Genomic DNA, 19,732 nt, shown 5'->3' on the forward strand with positions numbered 1-19,732 from the left:
CCGAAGTTACCCGACCTGGATGCCTCCGCCACTTTGATTGCCGGTCCCGAACTAAAATGAAGACGTCCGTTGAACAGTTAGTTTGTCACCTGTTAAGATTTACGTTCAATGAGGGCATTCCCGACGCGAAGATATGTAGTTGTCGTAACATGGCTATCAGGACGAACCACTAACCACTCGTGGTATTCGCCGCACAACAGTTGAACTTACGGCGCATCACGCAACGCAGAGAGTTCTCTTGGCAAGACGTCCCTTTCTACCATCGAAATCCAGTGGCTCAGTCACGAAACACTTGTCTCCTCAGTGCGTACCAGGTTTCCGAACACTCGGTCACAATCGGGGTCACGAAGCCTTGTGAATTTTAAGAGTTCGTTTGGGATTGACTTCCAAGGCGAGTGGCCGCAGGCCAGGCCTACATATCCACCATAATCGCAGCAATGGGGACGATGTCCAAACTCCCTGTTGACTGTTTCTGGACTTTCCGCCCGTCACAATGAAAATTCGAAAGTGGAGAGAGCGCATCGGTAGACGGCAGGCCGTAACCACAAGAATAAGTGCATAGCGACCCAGTCCATCACGAGCGCTGGTCGTTGGCATGTTGGATCTCGAAAATGAGTGCTGAGTGCTTCCCACAGAGAATGTCATCCGAGAAGAGGGTCCCGGATCACTGTCGCACGACCGAACGTGCATTCGCGACGTCCGCTGTGGGCCGAAGGGACGAGGCATCATTTCGATTATTTACACGAGCACGTACCCGAGTAGGCAGTCAATTAACCGCACATGCCTCTGACGAGCATTCTCCTCCTAGCCACTGTGTGCCGACATCATTTTTCCTGTAATTCATTAATATTTTCAGCACTATGCCCACCGTACAGAGAAAAAAATTGCCTGTCACTTTAGAAATCAGATCTCAAGAAACTGACAATCGCCTCAGTCCTCGAAGTAGGCTTTGATTTACCAGGTTCTCTGCGTACCCGGCGGCGATACCTGCTTAATGCAGAACTGTACCTCGCGCTGAGAAGTCGCCTGCCATTGACCCTATCGACAAATGTCAAGGCCTCTGTGTAGATTATTGAATGGAGGTACTCACCTCCCAGCAGCAGCCATTCACTGTCAGACGTCTCATACCCAGTGTTCCGCCACTGAAGAACTCTTGAGCCCTCGTAAGATTCATGTTGACTTGACTGGGTTTCACGTTTCGCGTCTCGACTGATAGAGTGTGAAGGGCAAGCAACGGTCTAATCAATCTGGGTATCTCAAGCTTAGGTGGAGATAACTGTCAACATTGGCAGGATGCGTTCTCAGTACATGTTGCTTACCAGAGCATTGTTTGACGTCGCCAATGCGACCTCCTCCAAGTTAGTGCAATATGCGAAGAGCTGACGCAAAGCTTTCCTCCCGACGAAGGCCATGTCCATTCTAAGTACACGCAACGTCGCCGCATGCTTCGAGTAGAGGTGTTCGAGTATGCCGTCGTAAGCCGCACATGCACCTCTGTCTACGTCTTGGGAGATGAGATAGAGTGACACCAGCGGAGAGCGTGCTATCACGCGTCGGATCCACTTGCACAAATAGGTCACATGCTCTTTGTTCGTAACCGTCGTCTGTTGAACGGTGAGAGAGCGCAGATGCGGGAGAAATGGCAAAGCCGAAGGTGCCCTAAGTTGCTGATAGGGAAACGCTGCGTTAGGGGAGAAAGAGGAACGGTAACTCGGTTGGGTGTTGCATACCAAGTAATAGCGAAGCTCTAAAGTTCGCAAGTTCGGCAGCTGATTCAGAAACGAGAAGACATCATCGTCTGTCAGTGAATAGGACAGACCGAGGCTGAACGCATGTATCGCTTCGAGATGCGGGACGAAGGAGCGAAGTACGCCAGGGGTTACCGAACCACAATTTTCCTGATGACAGAGATGAAGTCTCATTTCTACGAAATCTTATTCCGCCCACCTTCAGATGGAGTTCTCTCAGAGTTCGAGACATCCTGCCGAGCCATTCCGGTAGCAGTGATAGGACGGCCCGACTTGGATTCTGGATGGTGAGAGCCTCCAATTGCCCGACTTGCACCAGGATCTGCGTATGGACTTCTTGTGCGTATGAACTGTTGATAGATAGCGCGTGCAATTTCGGCACTTCCGGTAGAAGTGGAAGTATATCATTGAGTAGATCTTCGTGGTGCTGTTTCGGTGCTACGATTATGGTATTCAGATTGCACCAGCAGCGCAGGGCCGCTCTTAGCTCGGCAGGAAACGTGATAGCAAATGGCGGTCGATACGTCAAATAGCCTACATGGAATTAATTAGAGTAGTATGGGGGGAGACGGATACACGACGTGCCGCCGATCTCAAATTTGAGGACGTGTGCCGCATTGTGTGGCAAACTTGCTGAGGCGATAACGCCCTCCTGAAACGGACTAATATCAATCACCCTAATCGCACGTTCGCCCGAAATTGTACTTACCATGAACTCTGCTCTCTTCCTGAGATTTAACACTGGCGTGAAAGCGGGCGAGAACGTTACCTGCTCATACAGCACTTTCGCGACGGCATCACGGAAGGCACGTTTGACAAGAGAGCAGTTGTAAAGCGTGAGACGGTCATCATGTAAGTAATCTAAGATATGTTCAAAGATGTCGTATGTTATGTTACCCATGGAAATTGCCAGACCGCAGTACTTGTCAAGGTTGAAGTTGGGACTGGCAAGCGCCGGGCCCCCGAGCGAGCCGGAGTAGGCCAGGCCCGCAGACACCCTGCATCCAACTCACTACAATAAGTAAGCCGGTTTGTACAGAGGGTACAGATTGCCCACAGGGGGTAATACGGTGATGGTCGATTGCAATGCAATCGACACCGTGCTCATGTTCAACTTGAATACTATGTGTGTACATGTATTTGTTCGTCTGAAGGCATATAAAAGATCGGAAAGGACAGCAGCAACATTTGGTCGTGCGATGACATTAACTCCTGCTCTGAAGTAGGCAGCTTTGAACTGTCCAAGGCACTGAGGTGGAGTTTCTCCCTGGGCCCTCGGCGTTGTGCGGCGCTATTTGCGCGGCCATTCTGTCCGCTCTCATCATACTGCTTTTCGAGTTTAGATGTGGCCGCGTTGTGTGCACTTCCGATTCTCGGTGAGAGTTACCGCTGATCGTAAAGGCGCTATCCTCGATTGCGGCAGTTCAAATACCACAGTGCTCCGGCGTACTATGATCTACGACAGCCGCAATTTGTGGAGAGGCGGATCATGATAATTCCTCGGACAGCCCAAACAATGCAGCTGTCATTGGTATTTGAACTAGTTGCCATTGAGCGGTGCACACCGCCGTAAAGGTCGCCTCGTCTCCCTTTCTCGTATTGACACCTGCAACGCCGCAAAGGATGAGTCGCAGCGCTGATCCATGGAGAGCTACTGATCTCCATGCCGCACTCCACCTTCTCGAATATAATCCCTTCTCTCCGGAGTAAGTAATCACTTCATATTCCCCAGGGTCAACCTACAGCGCTTGATATGCCGTCGAATGGAAAACGTCTGACTCGCAAACACGCTGGCATCGGCAGGCTGGTGCACCTCAGCAACAGCGCTTCTTTCTCTCACCTTTTTGCACATAGAGTGCTACTTGCCAAATATCCAAGCGTGCCATTTTCCCGTCGGGCTCTTTGTCAAGAACCTGGCAACACCACGTTCCACTGGAGGTGGATATACAAGGTTCTCAATGCAGGGCTCTTCTTTCACCGCACCCTGTGGATCGCGTAATGCCGGAAGCTGGAGTTTCCGAGTTTAAGCCTCTGCTCGGTAAGTCATATTGTCGTTGTGTTGAGATTAGAAAAACTGAAGCCTGCACAGACAAGAGCGTAGGATATGGCGTCGTCGTCGGTTAATATTACATGCTTAGGACTTCCACAATAATTTACTTATTAAGATCCCGCGGTTTTAGGCGTCGGCTTCTTCTTCGCCGCACTGATGCTCCTACTGACCACTCTGCAAAAGAAGTTTTCGAACTTCACCCCCTCATCATCAGAAGAATTCACCGTGAGTCCCATCTTGTGCATTTGTTAATGCGCGTAAACCCAGTGCTTTGTTAGAGCGCCTCAAGAAATGTCAAAGTTAGATGAATATTATATTTCACGCTTCTCATATTCTCACCTTTTACCATTAGCCGGGCCTCGTATGCTGCGGCATGTAAATGTGCTCTTTAGACAAAGAGGGCACACATCGCTAAAGGGTTCTTTCTCATACAGTGTCAGCGCATGGACATGGAGTGCAACTTTGCTGCAATCTAGCACTGGTGCTTACACTGTCGGTATGCTTTTACCTCCATCCCACTCCGCGTCGCACTGACAAATCACATGTAGGCGTGAGTGGACCATGGTGTGTCCTAGTCGCTTGCTCAGCAATGAGGGCAACTGTCGCTGAATTTCCTGCTTAAGGTGGTTTGCTGTTGGTGGAACAGTCGTGATGGCATTGTTCGCTATGGTTGCGGCGAAGGTCAAAATGAATGCCAACGGCGCACACACTTTCCTTGAGGTTTATGTTTTATCTAAGATGTTTCTCCATGCACTGACAAGTAATCAGATTGCCAAAATGCGGTTCGGGACAGTCATCCATCTACTTTTCACGTTCTACGCGTTCCTGAGCGTTTTGTTGATCTCTGGATGCCTTCTTCGTACGTGATTCTTCCGTCCCATTCATCTATCTGATGCGTTGCTGACGAAACACATGCTCAAATTTGCTTAGTCGGTGGTGCTGCGACGGTGAATGCACTGACTGGGATGAACATTGTCGCAGCATGCTTCCTCCTCCCAGTGGGCATCGCAGTATACGTCATCTTCGGCGGTCTTCGCCGGTCTTCGCGCTACCTTTGTCTGTGATTGGGTGCATACACTTATTCTCTTCATTGCCATCTACATCTTCGTAGGTCGTATCTAGTCAGTAAATTCCCCATACTCAAATGTTCAATACTGACCCAAGCGCCCAGCGGTACCTCGTCAGAAATTGGAGGCATCAGCGGATTTTATGACTTGCTTGTGCAAGCTGGTATTGACACACCAGTTTCGGGTAACCACGACGGGAGCTATCTCACCATGAGGTCGAACCAGGGGCTCGTATTTGGCACTGCTGCTGCTGTGGGCGGTAAGTACGCCATAAGTTTCCGGCTTGACTCAAACTCAATTTATCGCTTTTCTAGGTTTTACGGGAGTATTCTGTGACCAAGGTACGGCAAAATGTATGAGGATACATGGTGCTGATACATCTCACAGGATATTGGCAGCGTGTATGAATTCCCGAATAATTTATTTCTGCGTCTGCCTGATGTATCCTCGTCAGGCCATTGCAAGCGCTCCTGGGTCTACCTCCAAGGCCTATGTGAGGCACCTTCATGGCCGTAGTCAGTGTATCCCCTGACTTAATCCTCAGATGCTCGGTGGCCTTTCATGGTTCGCTGTTCCCTGGACATTCGCATCCTGCCTCGGATTGGCCGCACGTGCACTTCTCAACAACGTGAGCGAAGAAACTGTTCCCTTGGATAAAGCAAACTATTGACCACTATTTCAGCCAAGTTCCCAACATACCCGAATCCGCTATCCGCCGCCCAGACAGGTGCAGGTCTGACTGCGACCGCTGCTGCTGTCGTTGTCATGGGCAAGGGTGGTGCCGTCGTCATCTTACTTGTCGTCTTGTAAGCACATTCCTGTGTGAATTGCTCTATGTCTCACGAAGGTTCGTGCAGCATGGCTGTAACTTCGGCTCTTAGTGCAGAGCTAATTGGCGTGTCGAGTCTTTTGTGAGTGACTCTGGCCTTTTGATGCTCATGACTTGATGCCTCTTCTAGTGCCTACGAGTGAATATGTTGCGTCAGACGCTGGAGGGTGAATTACTGATTCTCCACATATATAGTTTGTACCGGACCTACTATCGCCCTAATGCAACTGGCGCAGACATCGTCCGTGTATCGCATTACTTTATCTGCGCGTGGGCCCTCTGGATTGGTGCTTGGGCCACCATTGTACGTCTACCGTTTATATCCCCTTTCTCGGCTGTTTATAATGATGTAGCTGAATGCTGCAACCATCAATCTCGGTTGGGTGAGTATGCTTCCTTATTCTCTTCTAGCACCTACTGTTACCGATAATCTTCTTAGCTTTTCTACGTGGAGTGAGTCACCCTTTGGCGATGGTGGGAAAACGACTTTTACGCTATCACTGTTTCAGAGGGCTCCTCCTCAGCCCGGTTGTATTCCCAATTGGGCTGACAGTAACCTGGTCCAAGCTCACGGGAGCAGGTGTAATATGCGGGACCATCATCGGTGCCATTTTGAGTATGCTGGCCTGGATGATATCCTGCTGGAAGATTTTCGGTATGCCGCTCGCGTGCACGGCTCTTTGGACCTCAGATTCAGATTCCCGTCCTAGGTACTATCAATGTGACCAACCTTGCTGAGCCATACTCTGCTGTCTGCAGCGGGGTGACGGGCCTCATTTTCTCCGGGATCATCACGATATTGGTGTCCCTTGCAAGTGCGTCTCCTATAGATCAATCGGGTATCTCACCGCCGGACACTGAGTGGTTTTGAAATAGAGCCGGCCAACTACGACTTTTCGGGGACTCGCGCGATCGTAATGTACGACGATGTAGAGACGGAAGGGATCGGCGAAGACAGCAAATCTTCGTCCAGCCGCCAGAATAAAGATGCGAATGTCTCGGACGTGGGCTCTGCGCCGTCGAGCGATGCGGTGCTGCCCAGGGCGGCCGTTGACAGGGCGGAGCTCATGCGCATCTTCAAGCGAGCGATGTGGTACTGCCTCGCGCTGACGGTGATCGTCGGCATAGTCGGTACGTCTGGTCTGAACACACGGACTGCTCTGGGCGATTGGCTGATCGCAGGACGCAGTGCCGCTGCCCATGTTCTTCGCGCAGTACACGTTCAGCAAGAGCTTCTACAAGTTCTGGGTGGCGTGCACGATGTGAGTACTACACTGTCCTCGAGTCCGTTCATATACTCACGCGCGATGAAACAGCATCTGGGCAGCGATGAGTGGGATCTTCTGTATCATTCTACCTGTCTGGGAGTCGAGAGTCGAGATTGGGATCATTATGGGTGGAGCATGCAGGATGCTCCTGCAAAGGCCGCAGGAACGGCCAACCCAGCAGTGATGACCAGGGTGTCAACGATGAACTGGCACTCATTCCGCAACAGTAGAAATGTAGCTTCCATGCCACCTTGCAGCGACTCATAGGTCCGTCCCCTCCGCCATACATTCAAACCAATGACTGGAAAATCTGCCATCCTGAAAGTCACATTTCAGCAAAGCCGAAACAATGGACATGTACAAATGGTATGAAGAGACAACTTATGTACGAGGGTCCGAACAATAAAGCCTTCGAATCGAGAGTTTGTTATGCACGTGATCACGGCGTATTTTTAGCGAAGATTTCGTGCCGTCTCCCATGCAGCGAAATTTGTCGATTTTCTCCGAATCGGCCGCAATGGCCCTCGGCGATAATGTTGAACGATAAGTATGCATCACAAGGCCTCTCATGGAATCCTCAGAACATCTCTCCTTAGGATTTGCCTTACGACTTCACGAACCACTACGAGCGCATTGAAGCCTCCAGGATGTCCGGCGTAGACGGTCAGAGCGCGACCGTTGAGTCGCGACAAAGTTCTACTTACAATGAACCGGATAACCGGGTAGAAGAGAAAACCGTACCGACGGCTTCGCTCGTTTTGGACATCGAGCATGCGCTCGTGAATGACGACCCTCGAAAATGGTCTAAAGGTCGCAAGGTGTGTAACTTCGTTATTTGGGTTTCTCATTCATGAGCTAAAACATTGCACGTAGTATGCAATTGTTGCTGTAATTTCTTCTGCGTCCGTGATAGCAGGTCTGGGTGCAAATATTTACAACCGTAAGTCCCTGCTGCATCTTTAGGCACATTGTGGTAGCATTGATTTATACGTACTCTACAGCTGCTATATCTCAGATTGAATCTCAACTGCATGCTACGAGCGGGCAGCTCAGCTTGACGCTTTCGCTCTTCATCTTAATTCAAGGAGGATTTCCCTTTCTATGGAGCGCAATCAGCGAGGTCCAAGGCCGGAAAGTAAGCGCGAAATGAAGCATCATGAAAGAGTTACTGAATGGAACTTTAAGCTGGTCTATCTCGTGTCAATCGCCCTTTGTATGGTGGGATGTATCGTTGCAGCGACCTCAAAGACCATCCAAGTATTGATAGGTATGCGGTGCCTACAAGCAGCAGGGTACGCACTTTCGAGCTCCTGCTTAACCAAGCCCAGTATTTTAATTTAAACAGCTCAAGCGCCGTCATGTCCATCGGTGCCGCAACGCTCGCGGACATCTACGAGCCCCACGAAAGAGGGACGATGATGGGTATTTACTATTGGTGAGCATTGGGACAGCGGCAAGATCCATCCGTGCGTTGTATTCGGCCGACGCTCTTACCCGGTCCCTACTCCCGTCCGGCGCATGTGACTGACTTCGAAGCGCTACTCTCTGTTGCTTAGCGCTCCTCTTTTGGGTCCGTCACTGGGACCCATTCTGGGTGGCGCGCTGACACAAGGGTTCAATTGGCGCGCGACGTTCTGGTTCCTCGTTATCTTTACCGGACTCTGTTTTTTGTCATTCTTGCCCTTCAAGGATACGTTCCGTAAGGAACGCAGCACGACTTACCAGTCTGTGCTTAAGCGCGTGCTAGAGCAGGCTGCGAAGAAGGCTGAGTTGTCCGCTACTGAATCTACCGCTGGCGGCAGAGAGAAGCAACAAGCTGTTAACGAGAAGAGAGATAGCGCTGCTACAGTCGGGCCAGCGGACACGGATTTAGAGAGGCAGGACCAGCAGGATGATGCGATTGAAGTTGCCGTAAAAGAGGTGAAGGTGTCGCTAAAGGACGTTAACCCGGTGGTCCCCATCATCCACGTACTCCGTAGGAAGAACAACCTCGCTATCCTTTTTGGATCCGGTGCGTACACACTGATCTCTCTTGGACGTAGATCTAAATTTTTTCGTTCGCATCGCAGGTCTTCTGTTCGCATTCAACTACAGCATCACTTACACCGCCTCTCGGACGCTCGCAAACAAGTATCATTACGACGCGCTCAAAATCGGTGTCGTCCTTCTGGCGTATGGTGTCGGTAGGGATTGTTCATGTCTGCAACTATGTGTTTGTCCAAAGCCATATATTTTTGTAGGTTGTCTCTGCGGTAGTATCCTCGGCGGGCGTTGGTCCGATCTCGTTCTGGCTCGAGTCAAGGCGAAACATGGTGGCAAGAGCTTTGCAGAGGTTTTCCTGAATATTATGTAAAATACACAGTGGTGCTGACCACTGTTCTTCCCAAGATGCGCCTAGAAAGCACAAAGATATTCATGCTTTTCTTTCCGCCGTCCATCGTCGCGTACGGCTGGGTGTGCGAGCAACACGTCAACGTTGCGGCCATCTGCGTCATGCTCTTCCTCTCTGGGTTCTTCCAGATGTACGACCTACCGTCGTCTGGAACTGTACAATGTACTTGACGCACGATCTTTCAGATGTATCTATTCGAGCACCCTCGCTTATATCGTTGACTCGAACGTTGGGCGCTCGTCCTCGGCCGTCGCGACGAATAGCTTCTTTCGGGGACTCTTTGCATTTATCGCTACGGAAGTGGCGGTACCGCTCCAGGTGGGTTACACATCTTTCGTTCGCTGCGCGCTGCGCGAATGGTCCAGGGTTTTTACTCAATGACCCGCTTCAGAACTCGATTGGGGATGGAGGCTTGTACTCGCTCTGGGCGGGCCTGATGGTAGTCTCGGAGCTGCTTATCCTCCTCGTCTGGTGGAAAGGTTCCAAGTGGCGCGAGCAGGCGATCGCCAGAGAGGCGCGCTCGAGCAAGACGTAACATGAGGTACTCTGAATATTATCCTGCGTGCACACTCAATTGTCGCCAATGTCTTCTTTTTTCGGATTATATGCATACATAGGCACGGTCTACAGCATATCCCATACACAACTTAGAATGGGTAGGCGCTCTCCCGCCTAGCTGCGGCTACTACTTACTGGTGCACTGAAGAGCTCTCCGCAGTTCCAAACGCCCGAATCTGTCTGTCGAGAATGAATGATATACAACGTTGTTATCAACGTGGGCTCGTAAGATACAAGTACATGTCCAATGTAGTTAAGTAAATAAACAAGTGAGGCCGAAATACGCGTCATTAAACCGGCTGGCCATCATCATACGGGACATCGGAGACATAACAGCACCCCAACAACACATCCGCTCATCGTCACAAGTCACCAGCGATCCGAATAACGGACCTATGGATGTGCATGGGGCGCCGGCGCGATTTGTACTTGGCCATCGCTTGACGCCTTGAGCAGCGTACCAAGGCCGACGGCGATGCTCCCGAGAGCATGCGCGGTGGTGCTCGCGAGGAATGCGCCGCCCGCACCTGCTGAAATAGCGGGGAGGGCGGGAAGGGAGCCTACGGTGATGAGCACCGCCGAGATCGCGGTCATCACCTTGGGATGCTCAGTCGTCAGGAAGTCGAGTGATTGGCAGACATTCATTAGCCATAATGGTGCTTGCGCGATCGTGGTGGTCGCTGCAAAGACCTGAAGTTAGAAATGGGGATTTATCTAGCAGATAATGCGGCACGTACTGTCGCCTGGTGTGCCAGCGGGCGTCGTGGAGGGTGTGTTGGCTGGGGTGGTGGCTGACGTGTTCTTGCTGGAAGAAGAGCCAGAGGAAGTGACGGTCTCGATTGAGCTCGTGGTCGAGGAGCGTTTGGGAATGGGGAAGCCCTTGAAGGTGTTTGACCGTTGTGGTTTGGGCGGGAGAGGAGGGGGGGTGGGACTACTATCTTTCGCCTCCTTGTTGGAGTCGCTGCCCCTACCGGCAATCCACCAGAGTCCAGAGGGTTTACTTTGTACGTTGACAATCTCCCACTGGTCTGCCTCGATGTCCCCTAGAAATGCGCGAGAATATGGTGAGTTTAAATGAGAACACGGCGGGAAATCCAGGAGACGCACAGCCCATATTCCGCATGGCGACCTTGAAATTCTTCCAGTTCCACTTATACTTCCCCCCGTGCATATTCTGCATAACGAGCTTCACCTCTTCGAAGCGTGCCTTGGCCTTGTCGCCGAGGAAGTGCTCGCCAACTCTCTGCCAGCATTCCTTGGGAACCTTGCGCACGATGCACCCGGCCTTAATCTGGGCCAGCCAGTCGTTGACGGGAAGGTCCTTCTTCGGCTTGCCTAGGAAGCGGGGCGGGTCTGCCCAGGATGCGAGCACGGGCTCGAGATCAAAGGGCTGCATCCTGAATGCGTCGAGCATCGCAGCCATAATTGAATATTAAACGAAGACTCTGCGTGAACGTGAAGGCAGCTGCAATGGTTGGGAGAATAAAATCGAAGGGCGCAGAACGGTGTCACGGTTTATATACATTGCCTGCCTCGTTGCAGCTAGCTGTAGCGCACATCTACTTACTCGCTGAGATGAATTGGAGGGGCGGCAGCCTAGGCTCATATTCCGGGGTGCTAGCGTGTCGCGATCCGGAGGCCGCCAAGTCGGATCTGTGATGAGCGAAACGCGTAGGACATCATACTTGCCTCGTTGTGAGCGTGTTGCTTCTGCAGGTCGGAAGCCCTCGCGCGTATGCATAGCCAGAAAGCGGACGGATCGTAGGGACATGCTTGCGATATTTTCCGGATCTACCGGGTCACCTGATTCAACGAGAAAAATGGCAAGAATGTATTCGCAAGAATTTGTTGCGCCAACTCAAGTGAGAGTGTAGGGAAGAGTTGGGAGGGGAGTCGAATTCACCGTCAACGATCGACAACTTCACTCGCGGAGTTTGAAATATTGACCTGCGGCAGCCACACTTAAGCTGATCTCTCATTCTGACAATGGACGTCAACTTCCGCAAGATTGACATCGACCAGTACGACGAGGACGTTCTGCTGGAGAGCGAGCTCTGCGAGGCAGATCCGCGAGACCCGACGCAAGTACTCAACGACGCGAAACAGAAGGCAGCTGCTGTGCGGAGCTCACTAGCGAAGTGCGTCAGATCCTGCTCTCTAGACTTTTAGAAGATCGATACTGAACTTGTGACGGGGGCTAGAGGTGATATCACAGAGGCGTTGGGCATAGTGTTAGAGGGTGCGCCATATGGGCCAAATGTTGACGAAGCCAAGGTATGCTGCAGGGATTCATTGTTCTGATCTCATGTATCCTGATCCAGTTTTTTTAGAACTTGACCCTACAAACCTTGGTCTCTATCTTGAATAGCACGAAAGCGACCGAGATTCCGGGTGTTGTGAGGGCGTTATCACCAGACGCGCAGGATACCCTGATGAAGTACCTCTACAAGGGCATGGCACTACCAGGCTGGGGGGACGTGAGCGGGAGTGTATTACTGGGGTGGCATGAGAAGGCACGTCGTCGTCGTCGTACCCACTGAATTTACGCCTAATTTCGCAAGTTAGTTGACAGAGGCTGCTGGCACCGGCTGTATTGTTCGGGCGATGACGGACAGGAGGACTGTATGATGGATCCCGACACGTTCAATGTACACTCAATAACTTGCAACGACTCTCTGCATATCCTCAGTGCCAAGTTAGCGGAAATCGGCATATGGCTTCCCTGGGCCCTAGACGTTAAGCGATTCGCCACAGTGGAATCATTTCTATCTGTGTTCTCAATCTCGGCCTACTGCGATGTTCAAGAGAGTCTGTTGCACTGCTTCGAGACAGGTGGTAGTAGTGCAGTATGAGTGAGAAATCCTACGTTCAATTTTCCGCTACAAATTGGTGTAATTTCCCCTCTTGTGCCATCGGATGGCATCATTTAACCACTGCTGTTGTATTGCACTTCGTCCTCTAGTTGAAATTATGGTCAACATTGGAATAGTGCGAGTAAGCGACCGTCTACTCGAGTCATCGATGAGATAATCGGCCGCCACGACGGGTAACCAAACTGAGCTCATCTCATCTCAAACTCCAACCACCACCCATCGCAGAAGTGTCTGCGAAAGCGTACTCGCTATCCCCCACCCCTCATTTTTATGCCCAGAAGCCCCCTCGAGACTAACAACAAAAAAGATTTGCTTCGCATCTTATCGTCTCAGCGTCACCACATCCCCTCACAACATGGCAAGCCAGGTCCCGAAAAATCCGAAACAGGCGTTCTGCTTCGCATACCATCCGAGTCGCTCACACATATCACGTCCTTCCTCGATCCGCCAGGTCTTTTCGCACTCTCACGCGCGAATAAGCAGCTACACGAACACGTGAATGATGATAATACCTGGCGCAGGGCGTACGTCTACCAGTTCCTAGGCATCGCGCCTGAAAGCGATCTCCGCGATGAATCCGATGGAAAGCGCCTGATGTTGCGCAGGGAGGAGAGTTCGTGGAAGAAGGAATTTGTGTTCAGATACAACCTCAGACGGTACGTCATACTCCATCGCCCAGGAGAAACTGCTCTGCAGCTTTGGAGTGTTGGGGCTGTTGGATGGAACTCTTCATCAACACGCCGTTGCAACGCTATCTCAGGATGGTCGTATATGCGGTATGGTATGAAGGTCGATCTTCCAGCTCAACATCAGGCTTGCGTCGATCTGCCTCGTTTCCTACGGGCAAGCGTTTGGAATTTCAGGCTGTTGCTTGGTAGTGCGATCCGCGAACCATCTGTGCGTGACGTTCGTACCATGCGGGTGATCTCCTGTCATGCATAAATTGGAGTCTTGTCACCGAGCCGTTTCCCCTTCGCAACGTCTACGAGATTGCCCATGACGTCTTCTAGCTCTTTAGTTTCTCTACTCCCCTTGACAGCTCCCTCATCCCTATTTGCAGACGCTGGGAAGGGTCCCGCAATCCGACCATCACTCATATTCCGCACCACTCAGCTGTGTCATGCATTCATCTGATGCCTTCCAACACCATCCTGAGCGCGTCCCTTCAGTATGGCATTGTTTCGCGCTCGTACGCGCTCACGGGCAAGGTCTTGCGCGGCTTCCTGGACGCATCGGGCACTGTGAATGGCCTGGGAATCGGGAACCCCAATCAAGAGTTCTCGCCACACGTGTCTGCAGTCGCGCTCGCGTCCGAGGGCGGCACTGCAAAGGTGGTCTGGGGTTTCCGCCACGGCGAGGTCGCGGTTACTACGGCGAACCGCGTAATGGACGGCAGCCGCGCGTCCGCGGCGAAGCATATGCGCTGCAAGGTGAACGAGAGTCACGAGGGCACCGTGAACGATGTCGCGTGGGGGTTGACTGCGGACGGGCCGACGGCATTTGTGAGCGGCGCTGCGGACGGGCGCGTGAAGCTGTGGGACGCCAAACAGATGCAGTGCCTCTGGACCTCGAACAAGGGCCCGCAACTGGTGACAGATCCGTGCGTTAAGGTTGCCCTCGATGTCGCCCATGGAGCGGTCGTAGGTGGGTTTCAAAGTGGCGATATCGTTGCCTGGACGGGATTCAATCCGCTTCTTGCGGAGGACGCCGACTCTGTTCAGATTGTCCCTCGGGAATTCATAATCCCTACACTCGGTCCTAAAGATGGTGGTAATGCTCAATATGAGTTGACTGAGTTAGATTTCGCGTCTATTTCCGCCCTGGAGATGGCTCTTCTGGTGGCGTATCGAGACAGCCCTTACTTTTATCGGCTCTCCGTCGACATGGTGATGGATGAAGTCGAGCGCACAACTTTTGGAGACGGGTCGACAGGTCCTATTAGTGTACTCAAGCCCGTATTTGCCACACAAGAAGGCGAATCGAGCTTTGTGCTCGCTGGGGACCATCTTGGTTGCATCAGCGTCTTCGCCTGGAACGCGCATCCTGCTCCGGGCGCTACAGGCGTATCTGCTATTCACAAGTTCGACGCACATGAGGATGGCGCGGTCACAGCCCTTGCGTGGAATGCGGTCGTTCTAGTGTCCGGGTCCTCGCGCGGGACGGTGAAGGTGTGGGATTCGCTTACGTTTGCACCGTTGCGCGCCTTCGCGTCCCCCTCTTCGCGACCAACTGTCGGTGGGGAGTGGGACGGAGTCAGCCAGATTTTGCTCGATCGGGACGTGATGGTGGTATCGATCGGGACGAAGGTCATGGCGTGGAAAGCAGGGCCTGTTGGGAAGCACGGTACCGCATATATGAAGGGCAAACAAGCACGCGCTGCGAAGAATGCAGGGGTGGCAAAATGGCATCGTAAGTAGAGCGGTTCCAAGTTAGTATCGGGCGTGAAAGCTGAATACCATGTTCATAGAACAAGTCGAGATGTATCGTGACATCGCAGAATCTTGTCGGGATATTGAGGAAGAACAGTCTTATACCCGTCGTGCGTTCGGGCGCGAAAGGGAACAGCGCTCAACGCTGAATAATCTCGGCTTGAGCGAGGTGGAAGCCGTTGAGTACGTGCTGATGCTGAGCCGCGACGAAGAAGAGCGACGGCGCCAGGCAACTCCGCTGTCGTCTTCTTCGTTGCCTCAAGCAGACGAAGGTGTCTTCCTCGCAGACTTCGACGATCCGTCCACTCCCGTGTCTGGCCCCGCTACGTTCTTTAGTTCGGAGGCGTCCTCGGGTGCTCCTTCGCGTGCCTCGTCTTTCTCGACGCATTCACATACTTATGGGATCTCGTACAGCAGCGGCCGTTCCCTCCGCGTCGCACCTTCACTGTCCAATCACAAGGTGCAACTGTCGCCCCGCATGCGTGCCGAACCAATAGAAGCTGGATTCAGCGTGAGCCCCATCAGCCGCCCGTATTCAGCACTCTCGACGAGCTTGCAGGACCGCGTCCAGCCTCCCTCCACGTCTGACTCAGAGCACTTCCCCCCAATGAGTTGCACGCCGTCCTCTACGGGCACGTCTGTACCCAGCACGCCGGGGACGAGCGGCAGTTGGGCCGTACACCGCTCCGTATCAGGCAGCCCTGCGTCTACTCGCAGTGCATGGAGCACGCCAATGCACACCACGCGCTCCGCGTCCGGTGCTACCTCTCCCGGATATGGTTTGCTCGCGTCGTCCCCGCCCGCGTTCTTACAGAGGACTACCCCGTCAAGCCGCTCGGGTTCAAGTCCGTCGCTGATCTCTACGGGGTTCGCGCAGAGGATGGGCGGAGCTGCGAACGGTACGGACGGTTGTCAACGGGTTTCTGCGTATCAGGTGGATGCGAACCGTGAAGAAGAAGATTTTAGGTTTGCGATAGAGCTGAGTCTTGCTGAGGCTCGCAGCCGTAGTGAATCAGCACAGTGACTAGCACGTTTGGGCTGTTATGACAATTAGATATCTGCGAGAACGTTGCGCTGATTGCTATGATAGACTATGTTCTTCCCAAAGGGTATGCCACGAATATACCGATTCATCGTACCCGCAATTGGAAATTAGGCCGTGGACGTCATGCATATACCACTCGAAGGTGTATGATCCAGGCGGCCCATTTGTTAAACACCGTGCCTTCGAAGAAAAGACATTGCAAGCATCAGAGGCCAAGTGCGTCAAGTTAGCGGCACTGACTTTCTTGACAAGAACGCGACCAGTCCATTACATATTCAAAGTCGTACAGTGGAATTACATGCGAGAGCGGCAGAGTGGCACATATACAGAGCACTATGGCATAGCTTGCTCAAGCGGAGTTCTCGGCAAGGGGCTTAGGCAACACGATGGGGTTCGCCTGATCCGTGACCACCTGGTTCAAAACTGTGACCCTGCGGTCATCAAAGTCGCCGCGTACACCTGGGGGATATACGGGAGCAGGGATCGACTTGTCCTGGGCGATGCTGCGGAAGAAAAGACAGATGAGCTGCAAGATGGTAGCAGGGTTAGGTGAAACACTTACACGACGTTCAGGGACGAGTTGACGGTGCTGGCACTGGGGGCGCCGAGGATGAAGAACCGGCCGTAGATAGTGGCCTTATAGAAGAGACCTACGACACCATTCTAAAGGACATAAATGAGATCGATTGAGCTGCAAAAGTCGGTATAAAATGTAAACCTACAGAAATAGGCTCGTTCTTGTCCGCAGGCACTTCAACTGCGCCTTCAAATGCCACCGAAGCAGGGTCGGAGGTACGTTCGGTCCACTTCTCCGAAGAGAGCTGCTTCTTGTACTGCTCGCGAGTGACATGCTTGCCGTTCACGGTGATGTGGACATCTTGCGAGAGGAAGGCATCGAAGGCCTCGTTGAACGTGGCCTCGGTGGTGGCGTTGAGTATGGCCGTGAGGAGGGACTCCGTCCAGTTAATGAGAGAAAGGAGGACAATATCAGTGGACATGGTAGTAGTAGGCTTTATTGACGTGCTGGAGGATATGGGGCGGTTTATTGCTAGGATTCTGAGGGACTGTATTCCTCCGTATTTATATCTTCAGAGTGGGTCATTGGCGCCTGGAAATCAATGAGGGTGCCGGAGGATCCACCTTCCGTAGGGTATGACACACTGATTCCTGTGATCACATCAATATCATCGAAGAATGCAGTTAGAGCCTAAGAACGCGGTTTCATTACCTGTTTAATCACAATATGTAACGCAGGCGGATACGACATCGGAGCTTTGGCGTTCGACACTGAGCGGATGACTGGCCTCGTGAGACCTGAAGGACGCAGAAACGTCATGGGCACGGCTCCGGTCGGAACGACTTTCAGGTAAGACGAGAGGAGCACAACATATGCCAGGGAAACGCTCACCAAGAAAGTCGCAGCGCTTCCCCAACGACAGACAAATGAACGCTTGACCAAGAGTGAGCGCATCTCTTCGACTTAATCCACCAGGGTGGCAAGCGACCGATCATATGCAGAAAGCTGTCGAAACACCGTCAATGGCGCTTTCGGGATCACATCAAGGCACAGAATGCAGGATGCCAGATGGCAAACGGTGCTCTCATCGAGACATCGTAGGTGGAAATTTGTACCATGGAGTAAGTGATTTGGAGTGCATGGAACATTTGCTGACTAGGCGAGCCCATGTCTGCGGCAGGTTTCACGATATGTGTCAGAGTGGAGACCTTGATTGACGCCTCCACAGGTAATGACCTCGGAACTGCGCTCAACATTGAGCGGAGCTAACCTGTTCCAGATGAAATATTGTCAGCGACCCAGCGTCAATGTCAGCAAAGGCGCGCTATAGGCGCACGGCGGAACGCGCCTCGTGCGATTCTTACTCCAGATGCTGTGCGGCGTTGGAGGTGCAACTTTTGAAGTTACCGGTGCCCTGGCTGCCTTGGGCAGTTAAATGATTGAGTTCACCCACATCTTTCAGGAACCAGAAGCCGATGAGCACCGAATCCCGCACTTGTCGGTCATAGGCGGGTAGGGTGCCGCCTGGAGCCGCACGCCGTTGAGGATTTGTGGTGTGCACGTTCCATAGCAGACGCGATCATGTGTACATGTAGAGGACGTCATGTTTGGCCGGACTGCGTGATACGGAGGACAATGGATGGAAAGAAATGAAAAACTGCAGAGCAGCAGCAAGCATGGCAGACAATGGAAAACGAGAAACGTACCAAGCCCACGGTTGGCCACACTTCGACATGAACAAACAAAGACATTGCCTATAAAAGTCTGAAGGAGCAGGCCAATCACTAGAATCCTCTTGCCCCACTCCATCCTCAGCCAATGGCGCTGTTTTCATCTTCGACGACGAAGGCCAAGACACCACCAGAGACTACTTGGTCATCTTCAATACAACACTTCTTTGGCAAACCTGCAGAGGACCCGCCTGTTCAGTCGTGGCTCGACAAGGTTGCACGAGCCTGCAAGGCACAGAAGGTATCGTCGGAACGGTGGCCAGAGTTCGCTAGGCCCTACTTGAACGGAGAGGCGAAGAAGCGGCTGGGGCAGCTCGAGTCCGTCTTGCAACGCACACATGGGCAGCAATGGTGCTGGACCTGGGCCACTTTCAGCGCGGCCATGAATAACATGAAATGTGAGTCCTCTACTTGGATGACTGACTTCCTCGACACTGACAGCACCGATCTTCAGGGGACACCGACAAGACGAAGACAGTGAAGGTCAAGGTGCAAAAGAACACTTCCGGAGGCTGGTGGGTCGTTGGCCGTGGCTGTGGCACCACCGGCGATGCAAAGGGCAAAACCTCAGCTTCCCGCACACCCAAGGCTCGTTCGTCAGGTAAGGCGGTGACCAAGAAAACGACCAAGGACAAAGGTACTGCGACGCCTGCCAAGGCTCTCCAGAAGAAAGCGACAAGCATCTCGGGCCACAAACGGAGCGTCTCAGTCTTAGCACGCCTTGTGCCTCATGCTCTGTCACCTTCACCACCACCGCCCCCACAGGAGACAATCACGGTTCCTCTGTGGCTGTTGGCAGCGTCCGACGCAGTTTTGGAAGCTGTGAACCGCAACCCCGACGCCACCTCGGCAACGCTGGCGGCTATCCTGATCGCTATTAGCTCCATCCCAATGCCTGCGGCTGGGATAGCCCAAACAATAGGCACTGTTGCAGCGGGTGTCGGTACGGCACTATTGAAGGCGCACATGACAAGCAGTCATGCAGCCTGAACTCCGCTGCGTGGGCTGCCTGTAGCGTGAGCGAATAAGGCTAGTGGTGTAGGCGGGTTGACGAATGATATGATGTGGCTCTAACTGGATCGTATTGCGCACCGCTGGCCGGAGCTGTATTTACTACTTGGTCGGGGCGCGCGTCTTGTATCCGGTATACTGGATGCGGGAATCTGATTGTCCTATGTATTGAGCATCTGTGCAGTGTGCCGTTTGTCACTGAGTTAGTTGAGAAA

The 19,732-nt window shown here is 52.5% G+C and overlaps 9 protein-coding genes across 9 annotated transcripts; 6 read left to right on the forward strand and 3 right to left on the reverse strand.

Annotated features, from left to right (window-relative positions):
- Positions 1-954: 954 nt before the first annotated feature.
- On the reverse strand, positions 955-2,649 carry SCP_1004660 (hypothetical protein; the record flags this gene model as incomplete). The annotated part of the gene is made up of 7 exons (XM_027762331.1): positions 955-1,038; positions 1,091-1,261; positions 1,320-1,667; positions 1,731-1,898; positions 1,948-2,282; positions 2,334-2,400; positions 2,458-2,649. The coding sequence occupies 7 exons, from the start codon at positions 2,647-2,649 to the stop codon at positions 955-957; spliced, it is 1,365 nt and encodes a 454-aa protein (XP_027618132.1).
- A 1,097-nt stretch (positions 2,650-3,746) lies between these two features.
- Positions 3,747-4,862, forward strand: SCP_1004670 (hypothetical protein; the record flags this gene model as incomplete). The annotated part of the gene is made up of 10 exons (XM_027762332.1): positions 3,747-3,786; positions 3,838-3,867; positions 3,929-4,023; positions 4,077-4,097; positions 4,151-4,173; positions 4,233-4,294; positions 4,347-4,362; positions 4,422-4,518; positions 4,567-4,657; positions 4,729-4,862. 10 exons carry the CDS (start codon positions 3,747-3,749, stop codon positions 4,860-4,862), a joined length of 609 nt encoding a protein of 202 aa, XP_027618133.1.
- Positions 4,863-5,426: 564 nt separating this feature from the next.
- Positions 5,427-7,146, forward strand: SCP_1004680 (Urea active transporter; the record flags this gene model as incomplete). The annotated part of the gene is made up of 12 exons (XM_027762333.1): positions 5,427-5,493; positions 5,548-5,671; positions 5,723-5,776; positions 5,825-5,833; positions 5,890-5,998; positions 6,048-6,077; positions 6,134-6,147; positions 6,204-6,349; positions 6,405-6,509; positions 6,571-6,825; positions 6,884-6,956; positions 7,011-7,146. The coding sequence occupies 12 exons, from the start codon at positions 5,427-5,429 to the stop codon at positions 7,144-7,146; spliced, it is 1,122 nt and encodes a 373-aa protein (XP_027618134.1).
- Positions 7,147-7,609: 463 nt separating this feature from the next.
- SCP_1004690 (hypothetical protein) lies at positions 7,610-9,889 on the forward strand (the record flags this gene model as incomplete). Its single annotated transcript, XM_027762334.1, has 11 exons — positions 7,610-7,780; positions 7,836-7,902; positions 7,964-8,097; positions 8,148-8,254; positions 8,308-8,397; positions 8,519-8,973; positions 9,032-9,145; positions 9,203-9,294; positions 9,351-9,484; positions 9,540-9,672; positions 9,746-9,889. The coding sequence occupies 11 exons, from the start codon at positions 7,610-7,612 to the stop codon at positions 9,887-9,889; spliced, it is 1,641 nt and encodes a 546-aa protein (XP_027618135.1).
- A 416-nt stretch (positions 9,890-10,305) lies between these two features.
- Positions 10,306-11,335, reverse strand: SCP_1004700 (predicted protein; the record flags this gene model as incomplete). The annotated part of the gene is made up of 3 exons (XM_027762335.1): positions 10,306-10,592; positions 10,650-10,955; positions 11,020-11,335. 3 exons carry the CDS (start codon positions 11,333-11,335, stop codon positions 10,306-10,308), a joined length of 909 nt encoding a protein of 302 aa, XP_027618136.1.
- A 563-nt stretch (positions 11,336-11,898) lies between these two features.
- On the forward strand, positions 11,899-12,540 carry SCP_1004710 (Actin-related protein 2/3 complex subunit 5; the record flags this gene model as incomplete). The annotated part of the gene is made up of 5 exons (XM_027762336.1): positions 11,899-12,050; positions 12,114-12,186; positions 12,243-12,308; positions 12,363-12,425; positions 12,478-12,540. The coding sequence occupies 5 exons, from the start codon at positions 11,899-11,901 to the stop codon at positions 12,538-12,540; spliced, it is 417 nt and encodes a 138-aa protein (XP_027618137.1).
- Positions 12,541-13,055: 515 nt separating this feature from the next.
- On the forward strand, positions 13,056-16,238 carry SCP_1004720 (hypothetical protein; the record flags this gene model as incomplete). Its single annotated transcript, XM_027762337.1, has 4 exons — positions 13,056-13,441; positions 13,846-15,194; positions 15,253-15,725; positions 15,786-16,238. The coding sequence occupies 4 exons, from the start codon at positions 13,056-13,058 to the stop codon at positions 16,236-16,238; spliced, it is 2,661 nt and encodes an 886-aa protein (XP_027618138.1).
- Positions 16,239-16,608: 370 nt separating this feature from the next.
- Positions 16,609-17,257, reverse strand: SCP_1004730 (hypothetical protein; the record flags this gene model as incomplete). The annotated part of the gene is made up of 3 exons (XM_027762338.1): positions 16,609-16,762; positions 16,822-16,922; positions 16,982-17,257. 3 exons carry the CDS (start codon positions 17,255-17,257, stop codon positions 16,609-16,611), a joined length of 531 nt encoding a protein of 176 aa, XP_027618139.1.
- Positions 17,258-18,594: 1,337 nt separating this feature from the next.
- Positions 18,595-19,496, forward strand: SCP_1004740 (predicted protein; the record flags this gene model as incomplete). Its single annotated transcript, XM_027762339.1, has 2 exons — positions 18,595-18,904; positions 18,961-19,496. The coding sequence occupies 2 exons, from the start codon at positions 18,595-18,597 to the stop codon at positions 19,494-19,496; spliced, it is 846 nt and encodes a 281-aa protein (XP_027618140.1).
- Between the last annotated feature and the right edge of the window lie 236 nt (positions 19,497-19,732).

This window comes from Sparassis crispa, assembly GCF_003851025.1.
Source record: "Sparassis crispa DNA, contig_000009F, whole genome shotgun sequence".
Classification (NCBI taxonomy): domain Eukaryota; kingdom Fungi; phylum Basidiomycota; class Agaricomycetes; order Polyporales; family Sparassidaceae; genus Sparassis; species Sparassis crispa.